Source organism: Solanum lycopersicum, chromosome 8 (assembly GCF_036512215.1).
Source record: "Solanum lycopersicum chromosome 8, SLM_r2.1".
Taxonomy (NCBI): domain Eukaryota; kingdom Viridiplantae; phylum Streptophyta; class Magnoliopsida; order Solanales; family Solanaceae; genus Solanum; species Solanum lycopersicum.
This window is the reverse complement of record NC_090807.1, coordinates 5,556,120-5,569,440: the sequence shown is the minus strand read 5'-3', so window position 1 is coordinate 5,569,440 and position 13,321 is coordinate 5,556,120. Positions and strand designations below refer to the sequence as shown.

The 13,321-nt window shown below is 32.5% G+C and overlaps 2 protein-coding genes across 2 annotated transcripts; both read left to right on the top strand.

The window, feature by feature from the left end:
• The first annotated feature begins 534 nt into the window (after positions 1–534).
• On the top strand, positions 535–8,815 carry LOC101258678 (uncharacterized). Its single transcript, XM_004244730.5, has 6 exons — positions 535–943; positions 2,840–3,034; positions 3,940–4,056; positions 4,150–4,299; positions 7,682–7,740; positions 8,489–8,815. The coding sequence occupies exons 1-6, from the start codon at positions 770–772 to the stop codon at positions 8,622–8,624; spliced, it is 831 nt and encodes a 276-aa protein (XP_004244778.1). The 5' UTR covers positions 535–769; the 3' UTR covers positions 8,625–8,815.
• Positions 8,816–10,355: 1,540 nt separating this feature from the next.
• Positions 10,356–13,019, top strand: LOC101244070 (uncharacterized). Its single transcript, XM_069287974.1, has 4 exons — positions 10,356–11,026; positions 11,124–11,674; positions 11,786–12,396; positions 12,499–13,019. Exons 1-4 carry the CDS (start codon positions 10,452–10,454, stop codon positions 12,940–12,942), a joined length of 2,181 nt encoding a protein of 726 aa, XP_069144075.1. The 5' UTR covers positions 10,356–10,451; the 3' UTR covers positions 12,943–13,019.
• Positions 13,020–13,321: the final 302 nt, after the last annotated feature.

Below are 13,321 nucleotides of genomic sequence, written 5' to 3'. Positions count from 1 at the left end.
AACTTACATATAAGTTGAATTATATTTTTTAGAGGTAAATAATGAAGAGTTCAAATAGAGAAAGAAAGTAAAATATAAACAACAAGGGAATATCTCAACAATCATGAAATTGAAAAACAAAACTGACATAAATGAGAAGAACTCAATAAATTCTGAAAAACCTACTTAAGTCTTTTAGAAAGAATAGACTCAGATAAATGAACAAAAACGTAACAAATTCAATTATAGATTAAAATAAACGTAATAAACTCAATTACCATGTTAATCTTGATTCTCATTCACTCTTCTATGATAGTAAATAATCAGGATAATAACCTTTTAGATGATACTCATATCTTATTGGACATAACATTAATTTATTATTATTAACATAAATAATTGTTTAACCATTGTTTATTAGAGATACTTGTCAAAATGATTGGTCAATTAGGCATCTAGTATCTTTTTGAGCTTGCAAGGCACTTGTCCAGCAGGATGACACTTATGGTTGTTAACTACAATACTCAAATATTGATTAAAAAAAGTTTAAAAAGTAAAATAAAAGAGAAGTTGGAGATTTTTTTATGTTGAAAAAAATTGAAGTAAAATACTAGCAAACCACAAACACAAAAAAAGGGAATAAAAAGGGATGGCCTTTGTCCAAAATTTGTAAACCTATCGTCTCTGAAAGAACTCAAAAAGGGGGCTTTGGATTTGAAGAAAAAGTGAAGTAAAAAGTTGTCCAGAAACTCAAAAAGTTGTTTTTTGCTAGTTGTGGCAAAAATCAAGAATGCTAACTTCTTCATTGAGGCTTCCTTTTTTGCCTCTTCCTCACTCTCATCCTGTATTTTCCCCTTTGAATTTCACTAAAGTTGTTCACTTTAACAACCCCAATTGTCCACTCAATCCTATTTCATCTTCCAAAAGATGTGGTTCAACAAGTTCATCTTCCAATGGACATACGGTATTGCTATTTTTCTCTCTGTGTTAATAGCTAAAATGGGGTTTTAATTTTTGTACTTCTGCTTGCAATTGACTTTGTGGTAATGGGGAAAATGGGTTATTGAAAAATTTGGCTTTTGATGGGAGGATAGGTCAAGACTTCTTAATAGCTAAAATGCATATGCTGGGTTTTAATTTTTGAACTTCTCGTTGCTATTGACTTTGTGAAAATTGAAAAAAAAATGGATTCTTGAAAAATTTGGTGTTTGATGGGAGGAAAGATCAAAACTTTATTGTTGTTCTGACTTGTCCAGAAAAAAAAAGGGATATGATGTTCTCCCTTTACTTGGGGTTTGTGTGTTGTAGTGTTAGATAACTATCTCTTGCTGCTGTGTTGGTGACTGGTTATGCTTTCTATGTAATATATAGAAAATTAACTTTCTTTTATCAGAAAAAACAATTGTTTCTGGATTTGAAACAAGCAATTGTATGCTTTTATCATGGTTGATTAATGTCATTTAAGTAGGTTTGGGGGCTTTTGTCAGAAAGAAAGAAGTTTCCCCATTTCATCTTGTTTGTCGTCTTTTTTCTTCTTTTCGTTTTAGGACAAATGGCTTAGTCATTCCTGTTGTATTGGTCTTTCAATTGTCAAACTGGAAATTGAAGTTGTTAGAGAAAAACCACTTGGTTAGAATGAGTGGAACAAGTTTGCGTATCCTACTACTACTGACAACGGTCTTAAGTTGCTCGGACTCTTCACTTTTGGTGTCGCATCTGGGTCGACAGACGTGGGTGTGGGATCCGTACCCGATTTGATCAGTCAGTTTTGGGTACTTAGACCAAATTCGAGGAAGAAATTCTGGTCAGATTCAATAATTTCTATAACTAAAACAAAAACTAAGGTGAAATTGAAGAAAATGGAATACCTTGTATATATAAATTTCTTTTGTCACTCCCTTTCCTTTTTTATCTCCTTCCAAGATTCTCGTCTTGATCAATATTTCTCCTTAAGTTCCACATAATATCTCATAATTTTGTTTTTATAACTTTGTTTTTAGATATTTGAATTATTTTTAGGAAGTTGCTCGGACTAGGGTGTGTGTGTCCGATACGGGTGTGATACTAGAGGTAGGATTCTTCATGATTTAATTTTTAAGATTTAGGGATATGGATCTATATGTTTGCAGGGATTCGCCTATAAATAATTAAAATATCTTAAAATCGAGTTAATAAACCTAAATTTGAGATATAATGTGGAGAACCTATAAATAATTAAAATATCTTAAAATCGAGTTATAAAACCGAAGTTGAGATATAATGTGGAGAATTTGAGTTGAATCCTGAAGGAGATTAAAGGAAAAGGAGTGACATAGAAATTTCTATATAAGAAGTATTCCATTTTATTCAATTTCTCCTTAGCTTTTGTATTGATTACAAAAATCATTAAAACTGTCCGATTTTTCCCCATCGATTTTGGTCAAAGTTACCCAAAATCGGTTGACCAAATTCAACACGTATCCTGCACCCATGTCGTGTCGACACGGGTGCAACACCAAAAGTGAAAAGTCCAAGCAACTTAGTTTTTTAGCCAAATATTGACAGCCGTATCTATGCATGGATTTGTATCCCCAAATCTCAAAATTTAGATCATGAAGGATCTGACCTCTAGATGCGCACCCATATTGGACATCCACACGGACCGCACCTGAGTCCAAGCAACTTATCACATCACCTATGGCATGTTTGGATATTCTTTAGCTCTAGCCTCAAATTGTTGAGCTTTATTAGGCTGCATAAATTTTCAGTAACTGCCAACCACACAAACTATAGGCTCTCATTATAATGCATTTTCATGCATCAGTTGGTTTTCACTTATGATTTACTGCCAGGGGCCTCTGTTTTCTGTGTGCTGGTATAGTGGCCAGATGGAGATGCTGAAAGATATTGCAGCAATGATAATTTGAGGAAAGAAGATGATTATGCAATTCAGATGTTTGGTTCTGATGAAGAACTCAGCTCTCAGATTCCAACTCAAGTTCAGACTCTTGTTGAAGGCTCAGGATCAGTTTTGGTGTCAGAGTATAAGCCAGTTCCGGATGTGGACTATCTGCAGGTTTGACTTCTTTCTTTTTACCCTTCGATTAAGGACGTTGTATTATATTCCCTCCATTCCGAAATAAATGAATTATTGGGGTATGACACATCCCTTAAGAAAGTCAATGAAAGACATTGGTTAAAAGGTAACTTGTCAATATCACCCCTTTGCTTCTTCCCAAACTTTTCTTAAAACTAGAGATAGTCGATGAAGAACCCATTAAAATGAAGGGTCATTTTGGAAATAAATAAGTAATACATCTTTGAACTTCGAAAAATCCATTCATTTTGGACAATTAAAAAAGTGCCAGAAATTTACTTATATTGGAATGGAGGGAGTACTTGTATCAAATGGGAACTGCAATGACATTTAGGAGTATATTGCTTGTTTTACCCCTCCTCCTTTGGATATTTATTACCTGCAATAGTCCACTTCAATATTATTTGAGTGATCATCTTCCATTTGGCATTTAACATCTTTAGTTAAGTAAACGAATATGATAGATCAGATCAATAATTTTCTACTAAATTACTAGTTACTTCTAATTATGGTTGGGTTACTATGTTTTTGTTTTGATGGATCAAAATTTTAGATTGGACTTGCACTTTTCCTTAACTCTGCTAATTCCTTAGTGATTCAACCTCTGGTCTATGTAATCTTGGGAAGGAGCGTCTTGGGTAGCCATCTATAAGTCATTCTTTGTTAGGTGTTTTCTGAAACTGCATTGAAAACCTGAGAGTATGAGAAAGAACTAATATGTCAAATTGTTGCTGGCAAGCAGTCTAAGCTATTTGGCTGGCCAATTCAAGTGTCACTTTGAGCCAACAAAATCGTCTAGTTTGATGTATCTGATGTGTCTATGAATGTACTTATCAGATGTGTCTGAATGTAAATAAGAGAGATTGCTCCTTTCTTGTTTTCAGGAGTTGTTAGCTATTCAACAACAAGGTCCAAGAAATATTGGCTTTTTTGGGACACGAAACATGGGATTTATGCATCAAGAACTTATTGAGATTCTAAGCTATGCCTTGGTCATTACGGTATGATTCTCTTGTCTTAGTTAAAGCCTGAAGGAGATAGTGAATTAATGACTTCGAGCGTTTCAATGTTTCTTCAACTTCTTTTTTTTCCAGAAAAATCACATCTTTACTTCTGGAGCAGCAGGCACCAATGCTGCTGTCATAAGAGGTGCTCTTCGTGCTGAGAAACCGGAGCTGCTAACAGTGATATTGCCACAGAGCTTGGAAAAACAACCTCCGGAAAGTCAGGAGTTATTGTCAAAAGTAAATGCATTTACATTTTGTTTTTGGTTGCATCTATTCATAAAATTGTGCTTCATTGTGACAGGAATGACACTATTGTTATCTTTCCATTAAAGAAAAGAAAAGAACCGTCATTTGTGGTATCACAAAACAAATTTGCGAAAAAGAATATATCATCTTTGTTGTTCCTCGTTCAAATGTTTTTTTTCTCTCTCTTCCCCTGTTATGAACAACCACAGTCGTTGCATTGTGTCTCGTGGATTTAACCATCTTTGAAAGAGTCTTCCTCTTTTTTTGATGTTTTTTTGGGTTTAAATTGTTTGATATGGAGAGAGAACATTTCTTTTAAATATGTTTTGCTTCTTACTATCCCAGAAAATAAGTCTTCCTCCTCTTGTGTATTCCTTTCTTAAGTAGAAGGAATCATTCGTAAGAGCTGCAATCTCTGATCTTCTCTTTGACTACATGTACTGTTTAATAATCAAATTGTTATATACTGAAACATTTGGAGTCAACATCTCTTGGAATATTTTATTTCAGAGGCTAAATTACTGAAGGTGTTGACCTTAAAGTCAATGGGCATACATACTATTGTGCATCTTATTAAACTTCTTAAGAGTTGATACAAACTGCATTTGTGTGTATTTATTTTATTTCGGTACAAACAGGAACTTCAAAAATTAGTTGGAACAGCCTGTGGCACCATCTACCATTAGGTCTTTTAATTTTAAAATTTTACTTGTAGTTCTTTATATTGCTAAGCAAGACGAGTAAGGAGTTGCAAGAGTTAGTTTCCTACGTTTTGTTTGTTTAGCTAATTTCATATATTCACCATACAACCAACAACACCTGAGTTCTAAACTAGTCAGGGTCAGTTATATGTATCATTAGTTACCATCTGACTCTTTCTGAAGTCTATTTCATTCAAATACTATATGATTTGACTTTGAAGGAAATTCGGGTTCTCTTAAGCCTAAAGCTATTTCTCTCACCGACACCCTTATTACTACACAGATGCACAAGTTTCTAACTTTGGCATCTCCGGACGTAGCATTAGTGTAACAATGAGAATTAAGTGTTGTCCCAACTAGTTGGTATTATATATACGGATCATTTCAATCCACTATGTTGTGTTCTTAGTAAGTCGGAATTTTTTGAAAACATTATAGGTCTGTGAGACACTTTCTTGATGTGATTTTCATTATAGGCCTAACACATCTTTTATCATCTTCGATCATCAGTATCAGACCTATGAGCCGGTGCTTGTGGAGGCTTACATAGGACACGGCGAAACCGCCTCATGTTGCATTCTCGCATTTTATCCTTTGTGTGTGTGCTATAACCCTTTGTTTGATGTTATCATTTCTAATCTTGACCAATCTTTTGTGAGAACATCCATCTTTACATAAGGGATTGTACGATATACATCGTGTGGATGCATTGAGTGCTAATATTTCTGGTCTTACAACTGTTATGTAGACAGTACCTTTTACACCGTTTGGTGTTTTTTCATCCCATGCTCTGTAAGTAAGCACTTGTCTGTTTTAGCTATCATCTTGTAATTCGTGTGTTACATCTTTTCTATCATGCTATTCTTTTGGAAGGCTGAGCTTAGATATTTGAATTGTATACAGTTATGCATCATAATCCTGTTTAATTTCACTATACCTTTTTTATTTTTATGGGGAGCTAAACTTACGACATATATATTGTCTTACTTTTAGGTTTTTTTGATAAGGTAAATAACTTGATTGGGAGAACCCCGTGTACAAGCCCTATACCAAAATGAAAAGAACCTACACCTATGTCTTACTTTTAGTTGTCCTAAGAACCTTTCTCCTCAAAGTGCTTCTTGGCAATTCCAAGTTCTGGTTGAGTTTCTCACCAGTTTCTTCCATCGAAAATTTCACTGTGGAATCTTATCCTTCATATTATAGATTACCCACCCTATTTAGGTAACAAGTATAGATTTGAGCCAAGTCCCTAGTATACACCTACAGTAATGGCAAACTCCTTAATATCTCATTATATTGATCCTTCACTTGTGACTGCTCTCTTGTACATGTGTTTTATGAAATTATATGTTTGATTTGAATTTCTTTCTTCTCAATCATCCATTAACAAACTATTTCTTGATGCTAATACCATTTGAGGATCCTTCTTTCTTTTTCTATAAGTTTTCATCTATCTTTATAGCAAAATTTAGTTTATTGTGGATCTAACAGCCAGTAGCAAAACTATCCTTCTGTCACCCTTCGCATTGTCTCTTTATCTTGCTTTTTTCTTGTACGACTCATAAGTTTAATACCATGTAGTTTGCAAAACTTTGAAAATCTTCTTTGTTCTTACTCTCTTTATTCTATTTTATCTGATCTCATTTTTTTAGTCTAATTTGAAAAATAACACCTTTCTTTCTATATTTGGAAATGATTTACTTTAGGCATCCTATTTTACTTTCAATGATATGATTTTATAGCCACACAGATGTGATGGCATGTTTGATGCCACAAGTTTCAAAAGTCTATATGTGGTAGCTTTCCACATTTAATGTACATAACCACTTCAAGAACTTCCAAGCCTCTATAGGGATACCATCCGACATGCTTTTCTACTCCAACATTTTCATGGCATCCTTTACTGTAGAACTAATTGTACGAGTGTAACTAAGGTTTCTATATGTCAAGGACCTATGAAGGTCTGTAAAGTTATCCTTGTCATTTGTGTTGAGTGATTGATCTATCTCGTTGTTATAAGTTGAATGCTAGATTTTCAATGTATAGTTGCATCCTTTTCCATATAGATCTAACATATTATGTTAGTATTACCACATTCTTATTTAAGCTAAAAGTCCAGTTGAATTGAAATTTTCTCTAGGTTCAAACTTCTATCGAAGCAAGTTTTGTATCTCTATAACCCTCAATTAAGATTTGTCATCAAATGGCTTCTGGTTAGGTTCTGAAAATTAAAATGCACTTCTTCTGTTGCTCTTTTAGTGGACATGAATATTGGATACCCAGAAGTTTTTGACAAGGGAAACGTCTAAGATGCCATTTTAAAGATCTGAATGATGGAGTTTTGAAATTATTTAGTCTTCTAAATTTTGTGTTTTGAATAAGAAAGTAACATGTATACTTAAGATGGCTTGCTAATATGACTCATGATGGATTCCAAGTTTCAAGAGAGGAGGAACCAAGGCTTCTTCCGCTTTAAACAACCACTTTATAATGACTTCTGATTGAATGTACAGGCTGAATTTGGTCTCCGTCAGTAATTTATAACTCATTAAGAAGAGTTCAATCTTCATGTTGATTTCCACCAAGTTTGTTTGTGAAATGCAACAATAGTGCAGTAGTTAGTAGCACTTCCAAACGGTATTATAATGTTAACTTTCTTGGATTTGCAGGTGAAACATGTGATAGAGAAACCTCACAATGACCATCTCTCACTGCTAGAAGCTAGCAGGTACGAAAAGAGCATCTCTTTTGAATGAATTGAGTATACAATCTCCATTTCAAGTTGAACCAGTTCCTTTGTATGTTTTAGCAGGAAAACATGAATATCTGATGTCTTGTACACTTTTCAATAGTCATTCTTCCATTTTGTAGTCAAGTTGATTTGTTACTTGGCAGAAACTGCTTTTTATGATATGAAGTTCCCTGTCTGGGTACAGAACTGTGTAGAAGTGACGTGCTGAAATGAAATATCATGATACGACATAACCTAGTTATGTTCTAGATGTTCTACTTCCTATTTTTTGTAAAAATGGAACTAGTTCTGAATGTGCTTTTTATCATCATACTTCATAACATAGGAGTGCATTGTCTTGTTGTCCGTCCATGCTAGTAGTTGTAGTATTTCTCTTATAGTTTCTTGTCCTTTGATTTCTCTACCTATTTGTTGTTTCTTGTACTTCGACTATCGTATTATTTTGTCGTAGACCTATTTGTTACTATATGTTGTTTCTTGTACTTCAGTTTTTTCTGAACTGCTTTGATCTGTTTTTTTTCTTTTTGAGCTGAGGGTCTCCGGAAAACAACCTCTCTACCTCTGAGGTAGGGGTAAGGTTTAGGTACACTCTACCCTTTCTAGACCCCACTTTGTGGAACTACACGGGGAATGTATATGTGTTGTCATATTGGGTCTTGCTGTATCCGTGGTGATTTCTAACGGGTGGTTGATCCCCTTTGAATTGGTTTTGCTGGTAATGTAGGCTGTGTAACATGGACATCATTTCGCAAGTGCAGCAAGTTATTTGCTTTGCCTTTCATGATAGCAGATTGCTTATGGAAACATGTCAAGAAGCCAAGAATCTTAGGAAGATTGTTACTCTTTTTTACTTGGACTAATGAATAGCAGCAACTTGTGTTTATAGATTCTTTGCTATTGAATATGTTCTTTGTTGATTAAGGGGGGAATTTATACACATGCTATGAAGAATACTGCAATGCAGAAATGTTGTTCATACTCATGCCATAGAGGTTAGATGTTTGTCTCGTCGATTTCGACATGATTTATACATGTATTTATTTTTGCATGAGGTGCAATGCTTCCTTGTATTTCTACATATATCTTGCTTTACTTGGTTGAACAACTATATGTTTTGTCTGGTAATGTAAAGCCAAGTTCATCTATATGTCAATCTACTAAAGTATAATTTGTCGGTAGAATGACTTGGAAGACCCTTGAACTTGACGGATTCAGTTGGATCCTCTTACTTGATCTCTCCATAAAACCTTCTTTTCCTTCTCTAATTTTCACACTAGAACCACAAATTTCAAGAAACACTCAAAAGGTAAGGGGCATATAAAATTGAACTGAAAATTGAGCAATATTGTAAATAGAGTCAAATCGGGAAAAAAAAATATGATTAATGGTTTACTTGGTTTTGGTATTGAAAAGAAAACATGACTATATTGGGGTTGGTTTGGTTATAATTACAAAAACTCAACTTGAGATTATATATATGATTTTAAAAAATTTTTATATATAAAAATATTTACTTTGATAAAATTTCTAAATATTCCTTATACTTCTTTTAGCATTTTGATATAAGTTCAAGTTTTTGAGATTTAGAATTTTGAATGGTCCAATAAAAGTTATTGTCCATAGATATTGATAATTTTAATAAAGCTTAAATCAAAATCAAATTAATACTAATGTTAATAAAAGAATTAATTCAATACTAGAAATGACAATATTGTTGAATATTGATTTTTTATTTTTATATTGATTTAGACATTTAAATTAGGGAAAATTTCATGGCAAACTTATTAGATTAAATAACATTATATGGGTATAGTTTACCTAATTACATAATATGGGTATAGTTAAGTTATTAAAGGTGTCTTTAATTTTGTATATAATTTTTTTTATTATTTATACAATTCTATTTTAAAAAGTTGTTTGTAACTGAATCATTAAATATGGTAACAATAAATGAAGATAATGCCACAAATTTAGGGAAACGTCGCTATTTTCAAGCCAAACGTTCAAATTCAAAAAAATAATTTCATACAGCCATTGAAACAAAACAATAATTATTTTTTTTTGCTCTTTGTGAAACTGAAGTTCAGCAATTTTGTCAATCGAATACAGGTAAGTTTTTATTCAATGAAATTTCTCGTTTATTGGTTTTAGAATTTGTGAATTGTTTTCGATTGTTTATTTTTTTTAAAAAAAAATCAAAATATGATTTTGTTAAGCTGAATTTGCGTTCATTCGTTAGTGTGAGATGTTTTTATTTTTTTAAAAAAATTCAAAATATGATTTTGTTAAGCTGAAAATTTGCAGTATACAATATTGTATATACTGTTCATGCAATTGTATATGTGATTCGCAGTATTTGTATATTTTGAAAGCGTCAATATTAATATCAGTGTTCATAATTGTATAAATTCATAAATTATGTGTTTTATTTTTGATAGAATTATATATTATTGTAGATGTAGTTTTTGTATATTAAAAAGAATAATAATATAAAAACTCTATGTCATACGATTTATTTTGGGAAGAAGTATACACTATTGTAGATGTAGTGTTTGTATATTAAAAATACTAACAGTATAAAATTTCAATAATTTGATTGTATAAAAATTGTTGTATTAATTGTATATATGATCTCATTGAATTATTTGAAATATATATAAATATTCTTTTTCATAAATGTACAGATAATGGGCTCATTAGCTATTTTGGTTATGCATTCTGGAAAATGGGACGATACAAATTGTTACGTTGATTATACTATAGAGGGAGTAGTTTTTAAGGAACAGTCAACGTTTCTAGATTTTTATACAACTATTGCAAAACAGATTGGTGTTGATATGAATAATAAGACTTTGAAGATTGAGTACAAGGTTGAAGAAAGCAATAAACGAATGGTTATACACAATGACATGGGTGTCAGAGTGTACGTAATGCTAAAAAAGGCCAACATTGATTTTAACAAATTTCCTATTTGTATAACTATTTTGGATTCATGTGATAGACAGATTTCTCAGTATAAAGAGATGGGGGTGTTGGCAACTGTTGCAGAAAATGATTGTCATGATATGATTGTTGTTGAACCGGAGGATACAAATGTTGCATTTTTATCGATTGATACAACTTGGGTGATTTCAGACGAATCTAATAAGCATGTTGAGGTTGATCAAGTATACAAGGACAAATCAATTTTGAAAGCAGTCATGGAAAGATATGCGATTAAAGAGAGATTTCAGTATAAAACTACTCGGTCAAATTCAATAAGGTAGTGTGCCTCTCAAATAGTGACTTTTAAACTGTATAAATATTTTTATTGCCTATTGTAAACTAAATTTGTATACTATATTAAAAATTATATGCAGTTACACTCTGAAATGTTTTTCTAAAGGATGTGAATGGTTAATGAAGGCCTCTAATATCAACAAATCTGGAATGTTCAGAATTCGAGCATTCAACCGAAAGCATACATGTCCTTTAAAAGATAGAGTTTATTCGCAAAGACATGTAACTAGCAATTTAATAGGAGGGATTGTGAAACCTAAATTTGTAGATCATAAACGTAAATATACACCAGCTGATATAAGAAAGGATGTTAAGATTGATCTAGGAGTTGATGTTAACTATATGATGGCTTGGAGGACCAGGGAGAAAGCATTGAAAGCTTTGAGGGGTACACCAGCTGCATCATATGCAAAGTTACCTGCTTATTTGTATATGATGGATATCACTTACCCGGGGTCTCATATACGTATGAAAAAGAGTACGAATAATAAGTTCTTGTATCTATTTGTTGCATTGAATACATTTATCCAAGGATTCAATCATTGTAGACCAGTAGTCGTGGTGGATGGTAGTCATCTGAGAGGTCCATATAATGGTACATTTGTTGCAGCAAGCACGACAGATGACGCAGGTATATATATATATATATATATATATATATATATATATGTAATAATGTATATGTATAAACGTGAATCTGTTGTATATGTACATTTAATATATGATTTTGTTATTATTGTAGGACATATTTTTCCACTTGCGTATGGTATTATCGATTCAGAAAATGATGCTGCGTGGACTTGGTTTTTTGAGCAACTTAAAGAAGCATACGGTGAGAGGAGTAACATGTGTGTTGTGTCTGATAGAAATGAGAGCATTATAAAGACTGTTACAAATGTATACAGTAATGTCCCACACTATGCTTGTATGTGGCATTTATGGAATAACGTTCAGAAAAAGTTTAGAAAATCTAATGAGAAGTTATCTGGTGTATTCTATACAATGGCAAAAGCTTGCACAAAGAATGAATTTGATATGTTAATGGAGACTGTAGAAAAAGAAGATATAAGAGGGAAAGAGTATTTGGATTTAGCTGGATATGAAAAATGGGCTCTTTGTTATGCACAAGTACATAGAGGATGGCACATGACATCAAATATTGCTGAGAGTATAAATGCAACACTTGTTTCAGCTAGAGAATTGCCTATTTTTGAATTTCTCGAAGAGGTAAGGCTATTATTTGGAAGGTGGAATCATGACTACAAGAAGGAGGCAACCTGCACATTCACATCATTGATTGGAAAATACCATGTCATATTAACAGACAATGAAGCATTGAGCACAAGAATGACGGTAATATTTAAGAATAAGTATATATTTAGGAGTGTTGACAAAATTTAGTTGTATATATTAGTATGAACATCATTTCATTTAATTGTATTTATAAATGAGCAGGTTGTACCGTCAACGAAATATGTGCACAATGTTAATAATGATGGGAGATATTTTGTAGTCTGTCTAAAAGAAAAAACTTGCACCTGTGGAAGATTTCAGTACGAGGAAATACCTTGTGAACATGCTTGGGCGGTATTGAAATGGAAGAGTCTACCACCAGATGAATATTGCTCGGATTTATACAAACCAAAGACAATGTTGAAGACATATAATATGCCTATACATCCTTTACCGGATGTAAAGGCATGGTTGATTCCGAATAGCATTATTGCTGATGACGTATTACCTCCAAAATTTAAAAGACCTCCTGGCAGGCCAAAGGGTAAGCCTCGGAAAAAAACAGCAAGAGAGTTATCGAGGATTAAGGGGAAAAATACATGTAGCACATGTGGAATGGCAGGTCACAATAGGCGTTCATGTAGAAATAAGCCAAAAGATATTTAAGGCTAATTGTTTTTTCCTAATTAAATTTGATTTGAAACTATATGCATTATGACTTAATTGAAATCTTTGTTTTTGTATACTTATATTACTTAAACTACGTCTTAATTTTGTTATGTGTTGTACATTAATGTGTGTGTTGTATGACCTACAAAAGTATATATTATACTCAATATGCGTAAATTAAATTTGTATATATACACGCAACATGATAAAATGTTCAACACTAAACAAGTAGATCGTATAAAAATAAAACTCTTTTATCCTATATACAAATAAAACCTGAACTACATATATGCATATATAATTAATAAAAACAATGAATAAGTGCTATTATATACTATATACAAATAAAAACCTGAACAACATATATCTTTTGCAA

What these genes read in the sequence shown, in the direction of transcription:
- LOC101258678 (XM_004244730.5), top strand. Translation starts at nt 770, where the DNA reads ATGCTAACTTCTTCATTGAGGCTTCCTTTTTTGCCTCTTCCTCACTCT. An exon ending in CATCTTCCAATGGACATACG is followed by an intron (nt 944 to 2,839) that starts GTATTGCTATTT and finishes GTGCTGGTATAG; the next exon opens with TGGCCAGATGGAGATGCTGA. An exon ending in TCACTGCTAGAAGCTAGCAG is followed by an intron (nt 7,741 to 8,488) that starts GTACGAAAAGAG and finishes CTGGTAATGTAG; the next exon opens with GCTGTGTAACATGGACATCA.
- LOC101244070 (XM_069287974.1), top strand. Translation starts at nt 10,452, where the DNA reads ATGGGCTCATTAGCTATTTTGGTTATGCATTCTGGAAAATGGGACGAT. An exon ending in ACTCGGTCAAATTCAATAAG is followed by an intron (nt 11,027 to 11,123) that starts GTAGTGTGCCTC and finishes AATTATATGCAG; the next exon opens with TTACACTCTGAAATGTTTTT. An exon ending in AAGCACGACAGATGACGCAG is followed by an intron (nt 11,675 to 11,785) that starts GTATATATATAT and finishes TTATTATTGTAG; the next exon opens with GACATATTTTTCCACTTGCG.